The sequence below is a fragment of the Callospermophilus lateralis genome, chromosome 4, assembly GCF_048772815.1.
Source record: "Callospermophilus lateralis isolate mCalLat2 chromosome 4, mCalLat2.hap1, whole genome shotgun sequence".
Lineage (NCBI taxonomy): Eukaryota > Metazoa > Chordata > Mammalia > Rodentia > Sciuridae > Callospermophilus > Callospermophilus lateralis.
The window spans coordinates 9,059,137-9,077,658 of record NC_135308.1 but is presented as its reverse complement, the minus strand read 5'-3'; the positions used below and the strand labels follow the sequence as shown (position 1 = coordinate 9,077,658).

Genomic DNA, 18,522 nt, shown 5'->3' with positions numbered 1-18,522 from the left:
ATGGCAGCTGCCTCCGTCTGTGTTAATTGTCCCCTTGGAAGTAATTTTAATGACTTCAGAGTCGCAGCCTCCTCAAAGTGAAAACAAACTAATTGCTTAAAGAAAGCCTTCCTCCTTCTGCAACTGAGACAGAAAATAGTTCCTCCTGAGTCCTCTGAAGTCAACATTCTGGGATGTCATGGACAACATCCCCAGCAGCATCCTGAGGACGAGCAGGGATGAACCCTCAGGGGGTTGTTTCTGATCAGAGTGTCCCGATAGGCTGGGGGCACCATGCTCTTATTCCTAAGATGCACGCTGGAGTCAGATCTACCATATAAATAAAGTGGGCTCAGAGCACTCTGTGGAGTCCAGGGACCCACCTGCTTGAAACAAGGTGATCCAAAAAAAAAAAAAAAAAAAGGTCACTTAATTCAAATATCTGGGCAAGTCTTCCCCAGGCTGAGGCCTTCCCCCACCTGCCAACCTCAGGAATCAGGCTCTCCTTGGCATAATTTAGCACATAGCACAAGTGACATCATATCACCCGTGTGTGTGTGTGTGTGTGTGTGTGTGTGTGTGTGTGTGTTTATTATTTTAACCCACCCAGTACATCTATCGTATCTCATGACTTTTTATTCCTAGGGTTTTCCCTCACCCTTTACCCACCAAGTGCACAGGAAGAAAGCATTGACAAAAGGAGATGGCAATGATGGGTGCTTGCTGTTCAGAAGGTTGGCTTCAGGTGGGAGAGGACCCTGTCTCAGCAGGAGCTCTCCCTGGACCAGGTCCTCTTTGTTGCTCTGATGCTGTAACATCCCCCAAATCAGCTCCCCAGGTGTTGGCACCTTCCCTTTCTGCCTCCAAATCTGTCAATGGAGTTGCCACTGGGAAGAGGAGGAAGAGGTGATTCCAGATGACCACAGTTAGTCACCATAGTGTTGTCCCACAATGTTTGTGGGCGAGACGGAGTCTTCCCTAACCCTTTACTCTCTCACTGAGAATGTCTTGCCTGAGGTGCTCATTGGGAACCTCCTGACCACTTGACCTGCCAGTCTCGATTCTCTTGTTCAGGAACTTGAACCCAATGGTCTACTTTGTCTACAGTGAATCTGGAACAGAACAGTAACACAATAGGGGACTACCAGCCAGATGTTTGACAAAATGCATTGCAGAGATTTCTTTAAAAAGGGAATTTGGAGGTAGAAGAATCAACCACAGTAGTGTCCTCAGAGATCCTGGAAGGCTGTGAATTGAGGCAATGGCACCCAGTATTTGGGAATATCAGAGGGTAATTCCTGGGAAGATGCTGGTCAGGAATGGGTGGTTGGATAGAAAGCAGAAGATTCAACTGGGAGCGCACCTGGGTGATGGCTGGATTAATCTCTGACTGTTGCATAAACACAAGGAATACTATTTGCCTTTTATTTTGAATATTTGAGCAAGGGTATGACTTGTGAGAAGTCTATGGGGGGTTCATAAGAGTAATATTTTGGCATAATGAGATTATGGTTTTGTAATATTGAATACAAGTATTGGCACTCCAGTGAGGTACGGCCAGCCAGGTATTCCAACATGGCACTTGTTACAGGGGATAATTCTTTCATCCGGTTGGAGGGTGTATGAGATTTGTGTCGACAAGGAGGTTTTGAAGATTAAGAGTGGTTCAAACAGATGTCCTGGGCAAGGATTTACCCAAGAAGCAGAAGTCCCATAGCAAGACCCCAACAGAAGACCAAGCAAGCTCTGATCCACACTGACCCATGTGACCCTCTCCGCCCTATTAGCATTTGCTGGAAAGGGCGTATCACTGAAGGCCTTCAGTCGGGTCATCTGAAGAAGCCCCCCTAGATCAGGCAGAGCCTCCTGAAGGAACAGACTTGGCCACTGCGTTCCCCTCCCTATGACAGAGGGAGCCATGGACCTTACTCTTCATTGGCACCTTCCCCAGGCCTCTCCCAGAGGATTTTTCAGACAGGAACCTGGGGAGGTGACAGAGGCCCACACCCAGAGCAAGGAGATGAAGCGTGACACTCTGCTTCTTCAGTCCAACCCCCTCAACATTCTCATTCCACACGGGCCACATGGAGCCCTAGATCTTCAGGTTTAAAGGTGACCGTGATGATCAGAAGATCCTCCCAGGTTTCCACCTGGAACAACTAAGGAAGCGTGGCAACATTTTCGTGGGACCAGGAAGACCTATTCCACCCTCCTTTCTGAAGATTCCAAGATGTCCTCATAAACCCCATTCGACTTCCAAGCCAGGGGAAAGCCTTTCTGCGTCAAGCTGGACAGAACAACTGCTTAGCAAAGTTCCTCTGTTGTGAATGGAAATCTGCCTGCTCACCATACCCACCCACTGGTCCTAGTTCTGCCCTTGGGTCGTACAGAACAGTGTCCACCCTTTTCCACATGGCAGCCCTTCAGGCAACAGAAGGGAACGTTCCTCCCCTGCAAGTCTTTTTCTCCCCAGGAGATGATTCCCTATGAGCCCTCCAGGCGTCCAAGACCCATCCCTGGCCCCACCATCATTGTGCCTTTCCTCTATATTCCCTGCTGTCACCTAAAAGTTCCTGTTCTGCAGGGCAGTTCTAACACCACAGTCTGGCTTTCCTGCTGGGTTGAAACACTCTCCAAACATTCCAGAAATTTGTTATGGTCCTGGCAGCCAAACCCACAAAACCCAGATCCCAAGCTCCCACTGAGCAGCCCAAGAACATGTTCAAATCATCCTCTGGCTGGCTTGGCCCATGAGAGGTCTTGCTGGACACCATCCTTTGGTCCCTGGGATGAATCATGAGTTTCTCTTGTTGTTGCTGTTGGCTGCCCCCCAGGTCACTGGCTGGTGAGACAGACATCACCCCTGATGCCCTGAGCATGGAGGTCTGAAGGCACAGGTAGCACTGGGCATCCCGTCACCAAGCCCAAGTGAGTAGTCCCGCTTGCTGGGTAGTGCGCCAAGACCAGAGAGATCCTGGGCATCTACCCTCAGTTCTCCAACAAAGGGTGACCTATAAGGGCTGGACCTCCAGATTCCTGCCCTGGAGTTAACTCAAGGACCCCACCCTCGGCACTGCAAGTCAGCTCTTCCTGGCCAGGAGCCTCACGGGGACCAACCCCACCCTCCTCCACGCAACAGCCTCCTTCCCAGAGTGCATGCCTCCTGGCTTCACCTCGTGCTACTTATGCCCCACCAGAGGGTTTGTTGTGTTCCACCTCGAGAGAGGACTCTATCTGCCCTGCCTCAGCCTCCAGACTTGAAACTCCTTGAGAGAAGCCTCTGGGTCTTATTGAGCTGTGTCCCCAATCCTAGCACAGAGCCTGGCACAGCCATGAGAGTCAGGTTGGATTGAAATAAAGTGGCTCTGTGTCTCTACTTCATCAAGCTTCTCCAATGAGAAAGATGGGAACTCAGTAGCCCTTCTCTGGAAGGGAACCAGAGGAGACCACCACAGCTTTACTGCTTTCCTGTCTCCATCATGGTGGGACATCCTGTAGGTGATGAACCTGGCTGCTCACAGCACAAGATCAACAGACCCTGCTCGGTGCCACCACCAGCGCTACCATGTGGACCCTTCCTAAGTCCATGAGCTCTGCTTCTCCCTGGCTAGAGAATGGCTCCAAACCCTAGCCCATCAGCTGCCCATCTTGCAAATAGAAATTGAGGAGGAGAGCCTGGCTGAATTGGGACAAACTTATCTCACCCCCAGGAGCTGCAAAGAACAGTGGGTTGACCATGATCTCAATTAGCCTCAACACCCAAGGGGCTTGTGACTATTTCCACGACACTCCAGGACAAGGGGCTGAGAAGATGCTCAGCCTGCTCAGTGCAGACCACACTCCAGAGGTCTAGGAGACCCAGTGTAAAGTAAGGTCTCATGACAGTGCAGCAAGTGTCGGAAGCCACACTGAGCCACCAGACCTCCCCTGCTAGACACAGAGATTCCACAAGCTCATGGGACACCCGCCAGTTGCTCTCACATGAAGCAAGCAAAGTTATGGAAGGATTCTGCCTGGGTGGAGAGACCAGCTGGCTTCTCCCTCTGTGGTTTCTAGGGTGACACGGACAGCGTTTGGGCTCATGACTGTAGGAATGAGGGACAGAGGCTCCACATCTCCCTTTCTCATCCTAAAGTCCAGAATTGAAAATAGCTGCTCTTACCTGCTAAGATAAAGATGCCCACGAGAATCAGGAAGACCAGCAGGTACAGCCCCAGGACAGCATGCTTCAGGGCTGACAGAGAGCCCAGCTGGGTACAGCAGCCTCCTGCCCGCCGTTTATGGCATGGACCTGGACAATAAGGATAAGAGGAGGAAGGGGAAAAGACACGTGAAAACCCCATATGTTTTTTTCTCTGTGGATCTCATTTCTCACCCATGCAAACAGATGTTTACGTAGCATCCCTTCTGCTCTTTCTGCCCATCTGTCATGCCGTCATTGGTGGGGAGCTTTCTGGAACCATCACAAGACGTTCAGCTTCTAGCTCTCCTCCCACCCTCTGTGGTCACGGACAAACAGTCAGGCATGGCCACAGCCCATGTGCTCACAGAATACACCTCCCTTGAGTCATTGTAAGCAGCAGAAAAACATGGAAAGAGGCTTGAATATGGACCCTCTATCGAGTGTCACTGTCTCTTGTGGTCCAGGGAATATGGAGAGAATTTAAAACAGGACTCGCAAACTCAACTCCATAGTGACCAGGAAGGGATGAGAATGAGGAAAACGGGCCAGTGGGGCTGTGAACAAGCATGCCCCGCTCTGTAAAAGGTTGTCGTCCAGGACTGAGGGCTTGCGTGTTGCCAGATCCAGAATTTCCAAGATGAGCTAGAAACAAATAGGAGACATCCCCATATTTAAAAAATATTGGCAACTAATTAAAAGCCAATAACACTGGGAAGTTAAATAAACACATTGGCAAGCCAGACCTGACCACCACCAACTGGATTTGATTTACTGGATGGAAAGCTTAGGAACCTCACCCTGTTCCCCAAATGGAACAGTAAAATATCGTTGCTGTAGTAGATCTTATAGACCATGTGTCCAACCCTGATCTTTGACTCACAGATGAAGAATGTCAACTGTAGATAAGGGAGGCTGAGACAGGAGGATCACAAGTTCAAAGCCAGCCTCAGCAACTTAGTGAGGCCCTGAGCAACTTAGTGAGACCGTGCCTCTAGATAAAATATGAAAAAGGGCTGGGAATGAGGCTCAGGGGTAAAGGACCCCTGAGTTCAATCCTCAGTGCCTCCAGCCCCGCAAAATGTCAACTGTTAATTATTGGCAACCCCACTTCAGGATCCCGGAGATCTTTGAGTTGAATTTGTCCCTTGAGGTGAGCTTCTCAGATGGCCCATGCAGAGGCCAGGAAACGGACTCACCTCTTCCTGCTACATCAACTGAAACTGGAAGGGAAGGGATGCCGTCCCATCCTGAGTCCTGCCTTGCTCGTGAGAATCACTGCAGGACGTTTCTCAACGCACACATGCCCCCTATTACCTACTCCCACCGGCCCCTGTGGAGGGACTGTCCCCACGCTGGAGTGCTGCTAACCAAGGCGCATTGCATGTAAGGAAGGTGAGGAAACCGACGTGTGTTGACAGGTCATTGATAGTTAGAATGTGTCTTAGGCCAGGTGGTGGCTATGCCTGGAACCCCAGCTAACTGGGAGACTGAAGCAGGAGACATCAAGGCTGGGCTGGTAGCATAGCAAGACCTCATCTCTGGGGAAAAAAAAAAAAGTCTGATCCCAGCATCATCAGATTAGGAGACAGCATCTTCAGCAAGGCGCAGCGGCACATGCCCGTAGCCCATCTTCTCAGAAAGGCTAAGACGGGAGGATCGCAAGTTCAAGGCCAGTGTGGGCAACTATCAAGACCCCATTTGGAAGGACGGAAGGAAAGAGAAAAGAAAAGAAGGACGGGAGACAAGAGAAGAGTCTTGAAAGATGGAGTGGCGTTTACACTCCCTTGGTAGGGTTCTATTTTTAAGGAGGTTCTTGGAGGAATGTTTTACTTCCCAGGTATTCTTTGGCCTCAGGAGGTTTTGCTACCATGAGGGAGAGGGTGGTGACTATTGATGGCTGCTGTCATAGGGATCTTAAATAACCCAGAGGCCCATGCACTTAAGGCTTGGTCCCCAAGGTAGTGCTATTAGGAACAGGTAGATCCTTTAAGAGGTGGCCCTACTGAGAGGTCTTTAGATGAAAGCCTTGGAGGAGACGTGGGTCCCCCTCCGCAGCCTCCTCACCGCCTTTTGCTCCCTGGTCGCGAGGTGAGTTGTTTTGGCTCTGCCTCCTGCTTCTTGCCACGACGTGCTGCCTCGCCACAGGCCCCAAAACCAACGGGGTGGATTGATTGGGCTGGAACTTTCAAAATTGTGAGCCAAAATAAACCTTTTCTCTTTTTGAGTAGATTATCTTAGGTATTCGTCACAGTGACGGAAAACTGGCTAACACAATGCCTCAGGATCCAAACAGCCCTGGACCTCCAAAGGTGCTGTGGCCCGAGGAACATTTTCACTTGTTTACTACATTTTGTTACAAATATTTCTGTTAAAACCACCGAGCAGAACAATGACCTCACACATCCACAGAGCACTGGGTGCAGCACGGAGCAAACAGTCTATAGATACAAATTCAAATAGCATTTTCATCATCCTTAAATGCTGACAGATTTTTAAAGAGTCCCCTTGATTGTCCACTAAGACTTGAACAAGCTAACATTCTAACTCATTCCACATCTCCTTTCCTAGGGCTTTCTATCCCTCTCCATTCACTGGGGCCCGTGGCTGGTTTTCTCCTAAGTACACAGGCATCTGATAGCATTTCCTGGTTTTTGCTTGTGTGTTTTGCTTTGGGTGAAAGCCGCCACCCACCTTCTCAGAGAAAAGTCTTTCTCCCTCAAGAGCCAGAATGGTGGCACAGAGTTGTGCAGTGTTATACGAATATTGGCTCTTGTTATCCCAATGGTAGTTCAGCTCTCCTGCCTGGGACCCTCCCGTGACTGAGCCTCACTGTGGAGTGAGGGGAAGAAAGCCACACAGCCATCTATACTGTTAACCTTGTCATTTGCATGTGTGTTGCTAGCTCACTGGGGGAATGGGTCATACTGCAATGATCTTGCTCTATTTTTTCCCCCATGAAAAGAGAATAGTGCTCTTGCCCTCTGCCTGTGCTCTCTAACGGTGAATAGCCTCTTGGGACGGGTCCCTTCATCAACCAACGCAGAGAACACAGACCTTCCTCGGAGAAAACTTCGTCCTTTCAGTAAGACTCGATTATTTTGTATATTAAATAAAGTCTATTTTAAATAGAACACAATAAGGCTTTCAGAGAGCGGCTTTCCACAAATAGATAAGCTGAACAAGCATGTACTGGCAAGATGCCAGAACATGATTGAAGGGGAAAAAGATAGAAATTAAGAGCAAGATGAGTCCTATTCTTCCCCAAACGCTATGGAGTTGTATTTTTTTTTTTTCCTTCAGCAAAATGTTAGCTGGGTAAACCATTCATATTATTTAAGCTTTAGTGGGGGATTAAAAACACAAAACTGATACAATCAGCAAAGCCAGGGCAAAAATCATGCTTTTTTGTTTTGAAAAAAGTGAAATGAATGAGCTATAAGTCATGAGAAGACCCGCGGGAACCTTAAATGCATATTACTTAGTAAAAGAAGTCAATCTGAAAAAAGCTGTGCACCCTGTAATTCCAACCACACAGCTTTCGTGTGGAGGTGATGGAAGATTGGCAAGTGCAGGGGCTGGGGGAGGGGTGAGGAGGCAGAGCATGGGGATCTGCCGGGCAGTGGACCTGCTCTGTGTGATACTGTCACAGTGGGTGCACATGTTCTCAGCATGTTTTCCTAGATTCCATGTGTCTGTGTAGCATCCAGGAATCACAGGGCCAAACTACTGGCCAGAAGAGCGGGTCCATTCACCTGCGTATCCGACTCTGACACACCACGCACATATTTTACCCTAAATCACCCAGGCTCAGCCAGGTTCAGGTACAAGCCAGCCCAGAATAGCATGATAGCCCAGAGCTGGCCTGCACCATTCACACTAGCCCACCCTCACATATTGGCTGAGCCCTGCCAACATCCCCAGGACACCCCAACACAGCCTCTGGCCTTCGCCTTACGCCTCCCCCTGCCCAAACCTGGCTTTTCCTCTGTGCCCACACATGATGCACTATGTGTGTCTTCCTCTCTCAAGAAATCTGAAGAGTAGATTCTTCATTCAATGGCATCAGCCTTTCCATATTGACATACAGATTGCATCTGTGTACAATTTTAAAATATATTATTATACATCTGTTGAAACTCACAGAATGTCCACCACCAACAGTGAACCCTAATGTTAACTAGGAACATTGGGTGATAATATGTTGGTGGAGGTTTTTCAATCATAGCAAATGTACCACTCTGGTGGGGAAATTGGCACTGAGGGAGACCGTGCATGAGGAACAGGCAGGGGATGTATGGGAACTCTCTACACTTTTCATTTATTTTTTTCTGTAAACCTAAAATAAAATACAGTTTGCTAAAAAAAATAAATAAGTAAGGTTTATCCCACAATTGCTAAACTATGAAACCGACCTAGGTGCCCTTCAACAGATGAATGGATAAAAAAAAAATTGTGGTATATATTACTCAACTAAAAGAAAAACAAAATTATGGCATTTGCCGGTAAATGGGTGGAACTGGAGAATATTGTTCTAAGCGAAATAAGCCAATCCCAAAGAACCAAAGGCCGACTGTTTTCTTGGATATGCAGATACTAATTCACAATAAGGGGCAGGGGAAGAATAGAGGTACTTTGGACTAGACAGAGGGGAGTGAAGTGGGGGAGGTGCCATGGGGGTAGGAATGACGGTAGAATAAATCAGACATTATTACCCTATGTGCATATAAGATTACATGACCTGTAACTCCACATCATATACAACCAGTTGAATGAGGAGTTATACTCCATTTATATAGGATGTGTCAAAATGCATTCTACTGTCATGCGTAACTAATTAGAACAAATAAAATTTAAAAATAAAAAAATTTTAAAAGTCTATTAAAAAATAAAAGTAGAAGTTTTGACTTAGCTTTGTAGAGGTAAAAATAAGACATCCATTCTGTGTCCACTGTCACTTGCCCTACCGTGATGGTCAGACCTCAAGATGGGTCCCTGCCCTTGTGTAACCTCCAGGGTTGGTTTGTGTGACCAAGAGAATAGAATTTGATGTGTCCCTTCCAAGATGAGACAGAAGAGACTGCTGCTTCCTTCTTGCTCACTCCTCTCTCTCTGGACATGCATTTGGGGGAAGGCCAGCTGCCATGTCACCAACACCCCAGGGAGAGGCCCCTGTCATGGAAACTGAGACCTTCAGCCAACAGCCACGCGGGTGAGCCTGGATGCTCCAGCCCGGCCGGCCCTCATGTGACTGTGCCCCAGCTCAACCTCATGAGGGACCCTGAACTGGAACTACCCAGCCAAGCTGCTCTGGGATTCCTCTCACATCATATTCTACCTAAGCATATTTTTGAGCAAAAACTTTATCTGAAAAAAAATCAACACGATTTTGGCTTTCCTTGCATACCCATGAATTCTGCAGAAGACGTGTGAGGAGTAAGTTTCTGTTTTATGCTGTTAGTTTGGGAGTAATTTTGTTGTGTGGCAGCAGATCAAAAGGCACTTAAGACAGACACTGGGGAATACAAACCCAGGAGGCTGCTTGAGGGAGTCCTTCACCCCTCCTTCCCAGTTCCCAGGCCAGAGCCTGGCACCTGCAGACACTCAGCGAGCGTCTGTTGAAGAGAGGTTCAGCCGTGGTTGCTGTCCTCTGGAAGCTCCCATGGGAGGGGAGGAAGGCGTGTGACCAGGGAAGAAGCAGCAGAGATGGGCAGAGCAAGTGCCTCCCACGTACAGAGGTGGGGATCGCATCTGTGGGGGGAGCCCAGGGTCCATGCAGAGGAAACCACAAGCCAGAGGCTTGAGGGTCAGGCCTTTGGGGAAGCTGAAGTCCTTCCTCTCCGTCTTGTGCCTTATCATCCCATGTGCAGTTATTAATTTTAGAACTATGGCTTTAAGAGGAAAACTTTGTTCCTCCATGTGAGAGCAGTTCTGGGGGCAGATTCTGACGGAGCTGCTAGTGATTAAACCTTGTTGTTCACAGGCGCGGGCACACTCCAGACCAGAGCGGTGGAGAAGACAGGGGAAAATGCTTCCAAGCTCTAGGAGGATCTCGGGTGAAGTTTTCCCATCTTGCTGTGGCCTCCAGAAGTGAGGGTGGCCTGTAGGAGATCAGGGGGCCAAAGGAAGGGCTCTCCAGAGGGGTGGGGACGGGCTGGGGAGAGCGTTTGCCTAACAAAGCCCTGGGTTCCATCCATAGTATCAAAAAGAGAGGGGGGGGGGCGGATCTGGAGAGGGTCAGTGGCTCTAAGTGAGCAAACAGAACCTAAAAAATAAATGCTAAGCAACTTGAAGAGCGAGCCCAGAATGCCGGAATGCTAGGCTGGGAGAGGGTGATGATACTGGCGAGGAGCATGTGGCTTCCTGATGCCTGCTGCAGGGAGGCAGCAGTGGTCTCTAGGCATCTCATCTGCATAGACTGTCCCACCTGCTCACAGTTGGGCATCCCTGGGCTATTGATTTTTTGACATCACCCCACTATTGTTGTTTTTTTTAAGCTAAATTTATTTTACAAAGACAACATCACATGTGAAACACTAGTATCTTACTATTCTAAATTGATAAAAACCTCATTATTAACATGGCACATTCACACCGGTATATGGCTCAAAGTTGTCTCCATAACCACTGGGTCATGCATATTGTCCCATTCTGGGGAAGGGTGACATCCGTAAAAAGTCAGTCAGTCATGGTTCAATGACAAGTTGCAAGAAGAGAGCTGATGCACACCATAGAGGTCTCACTTAGAAAGAAGCAAAACCAAACGTTTTAGACCTTCAAGATTAAGAATGTTCTGGAAGGTAGTACATCATGGATTGCTAACTATCGCCAAAAATACCATGTCAGAACTTTGCATGCTTCTCTAGCACCGTCCTCCTCAGGTGTGATCGTCTATGTCTCTGTCTCCCCATCTCCCCACTCCTCTGCAAGGTCTTCTGAGGCACTTGCGTGCCTCTCCATCACCTCTCCATCACCAGCACTGCCCAACGAAGAGTAGAGCCTAATATGGTTCTTTGCAAGAACAAATGTGCACAACATGTATTTTTGCTACAAAGATCATCTCTTAGCATTTGTCTTAAGCAAACAATTTGACAAATTCTAGTTGAATATAAAAACATAATTTTGAGCAAAACTTTTTTTTTTTTTTAAGAGATAAACAAAAGCTCAGCTTCCCTTGCATATTCAGGACTTCCAGTTGCCACTTAGGGCCCAGGTAGGTAAACTGTGTGAACAGTTCCTTGGAGCCGAATGGACACCTCACTATGGCAGGGTATTGGAATCATGTGGAGCTTCTTAGACATTGTGAGGCCTGAGCCCTGGTCCTGAATCCCATTCTGACTCGGTGATGACATCTGAGATCAGGGCATGAAGGCCCTTGGTTCAAGAGTAAAGCATTTATCATATCAAAAGAGATGTGAAGACACATTCTTGGAAAGTGAATGAAAAGTCTTACTATTATAAGAGCTCAATTTATTGGGAAAAAAAAATTGACTTCTTTTTTAATGGGACACATTCAAAATGAGGTTGTATCAAACTATTTTATTATTCCCAGAGGTTAGAGCTGTGAATGGTTCCTCAAAATAATGGGAACCAGAATATGCCCAAAGAGCTTTTGCTAAAATATTGTAGGCTGAGGATGGTGAGGTGTTTGGTAATAGGGATTAAAGAAAACAAAAGAAATTTTCTATAAAACCCCCTCAGTCTCAGGGAGCTGAGCTGAGCTGAGTAGGGAGAGGTCCCCCAGTGTCAAGGCCACCCTGCAGTGGGAGCCTTGGGGATCCCGGCCTCCCTGAGTCAGGCAAGTGGGCATCCTAGCACCCCTAGGGACAGACAGGGGCTTGGTGCTCCGTGGAGGCAGAGTTAAGTCCTGCCCTGGCACCTAGTGACTGGGGGGCCATGAGAAAGCACTCTGAGCTGCCCCCCTTCATCTACATAACCGTTCCTCAAAAACTCAACTTTCAATTTATTTTTTTTAATATTTATTTTTTAGTTGTAATTGTCAATGCTTTTATTTTATTTATTTATTTTTATGTGGTGCCGAGGATCGAACCCAGGGCCTTGCACATGCTAGGCAAGCGCTCTACCGCTGAGCCACAACCCCAGCCCCAACTTTCAATTTCTTGAAAAATAATATTCAACTTCTTCATCATAATCATAGAGCATTTGGGGAGTTATCTGTTTAAATTTATTTTCCTCCCATTTACAAGAATACTCACAGATTGGACCGGATAAAAGTGGGTGTTTCTTTATCTCCACAGAAACTAGGTCTAAACAGCATTAAAAAAAAAAAATGATAAAAATAAAAATAAAAGCCAAAACAGGCCGCAATGATTCACTAATCACCTAATTAAGTTTTAACAACACACACTCTGTCATTTCTTTTTGTTCTCTTTGGTCCTGCTGTTCGTAAAAGGCAGGTGGAGACGGGTTTTATTGTTGGGAGGGACCTCAGAAGGATCTCCATTCAACCGGCCCAAGTCTGACTTCACGGGAGCAGCCTGCCCATCCCCCGCGCTGACTCACACATTGTTTTCCTTGTCCAGTCCGCCTGGTAGGAGGCAGCCCCGGTTGACCTCTCTCTTTGAATTGCCACCATCTCCGGCTTTCATAGGGACCTCCTTTTGCCTCCCCCAGAAGAGGGAGGGAGAAAGACGTGAGACGGGGACACTGCCAAGGAAAGCCACCACCAGAAGAAAGAGTGGACCCAGGTAACAAGCCTCACCTGAGCCTGGGAGGGCCCTGAACAACTGGTGTGATGTAGGTGTTTGGTCTTCACCCTGTGTCCTGGCAGAAAAGCTCCCACACCCCTAAAAAGCCAGGAGTAATGCTGGGAATGCTGGGTGGGGTTTGTATGCTAATGAGGTGGCTGGTGGCTGAAGGTCCCTGGATGAGGCAGGTCACTGGAAAGATGAAGGCATGATCACAGGGCTGCCCCTTGGAGCCCCACCTCAACCACTGGGAAGGGGAAGGGACGGAGGTTGAGTTGATCACCAGTGGCCAGTGCTTTACTCAACCATGGATGCACAAAGAAGCTTCCCAAAACCTCAGAGGGATCGGGTTCAGGGGACTTCCAGAGAGCTGAAGACGGGAGGTTTCTGGAGATGGTGAGCCTCAAGAGGGCCCAGAAGCTCCCCCGTTCCTCCATGCCCTATGCCTCTCCTCCCTCTGGCCCTTCATTCGTAGACTTTGTTAATATCCTCTAGGATGAAGGGGCCAATGCAAGTCAGGTGCTTTCCTGAGCTTTATGAGCCACTCCAGCAAATTAACTGAACCCAAGGCGGAGGTTGTGGGAACCCTGATTTATAGCCAATTGGTCAGCACAGGTTGCAAAATTGGACTTACAGTTGACATCTACAGTGGAGGGATGGAGCCCTCTACCTGTGGGATCTGATGTCACCGCCAGGTAGACAGGATACCAGCTGGTGTCCACTGGAGACTCAGCTGCAGAGTTGGTAATTGGTGGGAGGCAGTCCCACACATTTTGGCCACCCAAGATGACATATTCTGTTGATTGTCAAGTGAGAGAATGGAAAAAACACTGGGCTTAACTTTTTTCCTGTCTCCAGAACAACCAGTTGGGATGTAATGAGCACCAATTATCTCTGATGGGTGGAACCCCAGACCTCAGGGAAGAAAGCTTAGAGCAGGAACCAGGGAAGATATGGTTTTCTACATGGTCAAGTGAGTCTCTCACATCCATTTCTAAGAAAGGGAGAGTGGGTAGAAGAAGGGACAGTCAAAGCTAATTCCATGTAGGTTTCATGCTAACTGAAGACAGTTTCTCCTTGTACTTTCAGAGACGTCTTATAATTTTGTCACTTCCCCATGAAATCTATTTTTTTCCAACTCCTTATTTTCCAAGTAAAAATTCTTGAAAACAACCAAGGGATCGTGCTTCTTTTTCACAGAAAGCGAGCACAAGGAGGACGGGCCACTGGCTGGTATGCAGTCCCCTTTGCAGCTGAGGCTAAGAGAGAGAGAAAAAAACCAGAGGGCAGGGAGGGGAGGGCAGGCAAGGTGAGCGGGCTGGTCACTGAGACTTGGGCAGAAGGGAGAGAGCCGAGAGCAGCCCCAGGAAGAACAAGCGGGTGGTGGGACTGGTGGAAGATGCCCCTGTTCTTCCTCAAGATGGACAGTGCATGGATGGAAGAAATGTTACCTGATGCAGAGAGACTCAAAGAGCTGCTGGCTCATGGTTCTGCCCAAATTCAGATAGTAAGTCTCTCCCCCTGCAGAGAGGCCCTGGACCCTAGTCTAAAAGATCCCCAACTCCTCTACTGGTCCTTTGTCAAAGGCAGTAGTTCACTGGAAGATGTTTGTAAGGTGGAAGTCGGGCTCTGCGCTTCCGTGTTTAGGGCACTACTCTTTCTGGGGTGCTAACTGCTAATGCACCCGCCCTTGCACCTCCTTCCCTGCTGGTTTTTTGAACAGATCTCCCCTTGGGGCAGGAATGGAACCTGTCTCACTCTCCCACTCCCACCTCAATGATGTTGGAAGGCTCTTGTGAGTGTCCAGCTTTCAAGACAGGAAAGTTGAGATCTCAGCCCAGGCCACCAGTATGCGACTCAGTAAGCCAGGTCTCTGAAGCCAGCAGCTCTGCCACCTCTGCACAAAAAGCAGGGCAGGCTGTGCCACAGAGGGAAGCAGCAGGTGTGGGCAGACAAGGTGGGCCTTGTCACTGCGGGAGTCCTGGCACCAGCAACTATCCCATATAGATTCTGCTGGGAGATTACAGCCAATGGTGGCCCAGGTAAACACAGCCACGCCCATTAACCAATTAACAAATAATAGAGACTTTCAAGGGTTCAGTCCAGGAGGGCAGAGTCTGTGTTTGATTGATCCCTGTCATCCCATAGGTCCTGGTATACAGCAAGTGCTCAGTCAGCATGTCTTCGCTTAGTCAATGAGACGAATGCACTAGACAAATTCAATGGGCGCCACAAGCCATTGAGTTTATCTGTGTGGACTCTGTTTTGGCTTTTGTGGTGATCATAGTTCCTGGTTTCCATATTTGATGCTTTGACATCTGGGCCCTTGCTGACCCTGACCCTGGAGAGAGGATTGTTAGAGATAATAAAGGACTCACCCGTGAGCAGACATTTCAGATGCAAAGCAACCAGTCCAGAGCCCAACCTCAACCACTGCATGATTGGGGTCTTACCCTCCAGGTCACTAGCCACCTGCCACCATCACCCCACGGCCAGGTGCCGTACAACGAGGGTCTCTATGTCCCAAAGCCCACTGGAATTACTCACACCAGTCAATGCGGAGCTACCTGACTGCCTCCTCCGGTCACACAGAAACCACAGCAAAGGCTCCCAGCCTCCCCTGCTGGATCCCTCTGCCTCCTGACCGGCCCTGGTGCTGCCCATGTGACCTCACGGAGTGGTGTGAACTGTGAGTAACAGTCGCCTTGTCAGTGGCAGTCATCTCCTGCTCTGCTGGGCTCACCATGTTGGATAACAATAAGCTCTGCATTTTACAACAGATTTGGAGCCTGCCACGGGGTGACACTCAGGGTCATAGCTGTCAGTTCCCCACCACTGGCTCTGGGCCAAACATTAGATACTTTAATTCTAAACACAACGACAGTCGCAGAGATGGTATTATTGCTCTGCTTCTGCAGATGAGAAAACTGAGCTCAGAGGTTAGGTGACTTGCCCGAAGCAAGAGGCAGAGCTGGGAGGGTTTAGCCCTGAAGAAAGGGGGAAACATGAGACCCCGGAGAAGGGACCATGGTGTGGCAGTGGGAGTCAGGGCAAGGAACCTGGAAGGAGAGTTGGTTTATTCTTTCGTGTGTGTGTGTGTATGTGTGTGGTGCTGGGGATTGAACCCAGGACCTTGAGCATTCAAGGTAAGCACTCTACCAACTGAGCTGCATCCCCACCCCTGTTCATTCTTGCAGCACCCATTACTTGAGCTTTCTTGAGTCAAGGGTGGCGGCTAGGACCTCTAAGCCCAGGCTCCACCTCCACTGCCTAGATCAGCCAGGAGACAGGAGCTCTGGGTCCTTCAGGCCGCCAGTCTCAAACCCATGGACTCCCCAATTCTGGAGGGAATGCTACTTTGGGCACCCCCAGGTGAGCGCTCCATGGCTGCTGGCTTGATCTGTACTGGCTACCCCCAGACAGGGGTCAAGAGATTAGAAATGCCCTCCTCTCCATCACTTATTTACCCCGGTATCCAGGGGCTGTTCTGTTTCTGAGTTTCCTTTGGGACTAGAGATGTTCTCTTCCCCCAAACAGGACTTACATCAGCTACAAATAAGACTTGGGAGCTTTGAAAACCTATCTGGAAACAGCAGCATGAACAACCATTTTTATATTCCTGACCACAAAGCGCACCTCCTTTACTAGAGACAGTCAAAGAAGGGCAAGGAAAGGGCCCAAGGAAAGGAAGACCAGCCTCTGAGACTCCAGGGGCATCCAGAGGTCAGCACACTCTTCTCACAACCACTGGCTGACCAGAAAGGACTCTCCAGCCTTCCGCCCATCAGCCGCCCTCTGGGATCCTTAATACTATCCTACAAACTGAAGACACTCTCCTTGAGCACCCTGGAAACGCTTCAGATCCTCATGAGGTCACATTTACATTGTAACACACACCCTTAGATCTGGGCTGGGGGTCCTGGTAACTTTGGCGGGACTATGGTATTCCTGCCTACATTTGGCAGGGTTCACGGAGACTCCAACAGGACTGGGGAACCTAGACGCCAGGGAAAAACCATGGGCCCGGGGACCAAGGTCAAGCTCACTTAAGGACGAATCGCATCATCCCTCTCAAACAGAGAATTGTAGGCCATCCATAGGAGGGAGCCAGGGGTAAACCTGGGTGTCTCCTGCAAATCAGGAGGCCTGACAGTCATCAGGCAGGTTGTCCTCAGTTCCCCCCACCCTCAGTAGGTCACTCCCCTCCCCAACTGAGTGCTGCCCCCTTCTGGACTCTGGCATGTCCTACCTTCGCGGTCCCTCCTCCACCAGGGAGATTCCCTGTGCAGGCCAAGGCCACCTTGGGGGAATGCAGGGTCAGGAGGGAAGGCCAGGAACAAGCCCCTTTTGTCCTCACACTGTACAGGCAAAGCCCCCGCCCACTGGGACCCCCTGGGTATCTTGACTTGAACTGAATCTCCTGAAGCACCCTGGTCCTGAGGCTCCCTGGGCCCCAGGCAGCTCTGGACCTAAGCTGTAGTGTCACCCAGGTGCCACGTCTGCAGGATGGGGCTGGGCCAGCCCAGGCTGCCATGCCCCATTCACAAATACGTTTATCTCTCCAAGACCTTCAGTGGAATCATCCCACATGGTCATGAGACTCCAGAAAGTCAGCATCCAGGCTTTCCTCAGAAGCCACCCAGGCCCATCGTGGTGTTCGCCATCAAAACCACTCGCATTTCTCTTTCCTGGAGCAGCCCCCCGTGGATATCTCATCCCATCTGCTCCCTGCTCTCGCCATTTATTCCCATGACTATGCTCCAGCCTCGTCTGGGCCCCAAAGGGCTCCACCTCAACCCTGAGTAGGGGGACTCTGTTCTCTGGCCACCGCAGAGACTCTCCAGCTCCCACAGCCTCTCCCCACCCTCTGGCTCGGAGCACCCTGAGCACAGCTCCTGCCTATGTTGTGCTCAGTCGAGGGGGGCCCCCTGCACTATCATTTCTTAATGGACCCCTGCCCACCCTTTCCTCGGTCTTCTTCAGTCTCTCTGGGCCTCCACCAGCCTCCACTGGCCTCCTCTAGCCTCTACGGGCCTCCTCACCTCCCTAAGAGTCAAAATGAGCTGGTCTCCCAGGGCTCCAGGACAAGGCCACCCTGACCCTGACCCACACACCACTGTGGCAGGGCAGGGGAGGGTGGCTCGGGACCTTGGGTGGTCATGGGCAGACTCCTCCCCTGCAGACCTCCCAGCCCCACCATCAGTTTCTGCCCTGAGATAACCAGCAGGACCACCGCCCTCACTGAGTCTTCAACCCCACTGTCTTAGACGGGGCTGCTGAGACCACCTGCTATAGAGGAGGTGACTTGGAGACCCCTGAGATTGACTTCTCACAGCTCTGGAGGCTGGAAGTTGGGAGATCAGGGGAGGTTCTGGAGAGACTCCTGCAGGCCACACTGCAGCCTCTCACTGGGTCCACACATGGTAGAAAGAGAGCCAGGGGGTCTCTGGGGGCCCTTTCACCAAGGACCTAATCCCACTCCCAGAAGCCCCTCACCCCCCATCATCACCAACAGCTCTGTTCCTCCTCCTGTGGCCCCAGCTTCCTGGCCAGCTTCTCAAACCTTCCCAGCCAGGCACCCACGTAATCGCACATCCCCTCCGTCTCTGCTCCGGGCTCCTGGTACTCTTCCTCTGAACGAAACCCTACCCTCCT

At 49.7% G+C, this 18,522-nt stretch overlaps 1 protein-coding gene across 1 annotated transcript in view; it reads right to left on the bottom strand.

Moving 5' to 3' along the window:
- The window catches only part of Scara5 (scavenger receptor class A member 5), a 106,800-nt gene that overhangs the window by 75,801 nt on the left and 12,477 nt on the right, over positions 1-18,522 (bottom strand). The window contains exon 3 of the mRNA XM_076852272.1: positions 4,142-4,270. Within this exon, the coding sequence (XP_076708387.1) occupies positions 4,142-4,270 (129 nt within the window). The remainder of the gene's footprint in view (positions 1-4,141; positions 4,271-18,522) is intronic.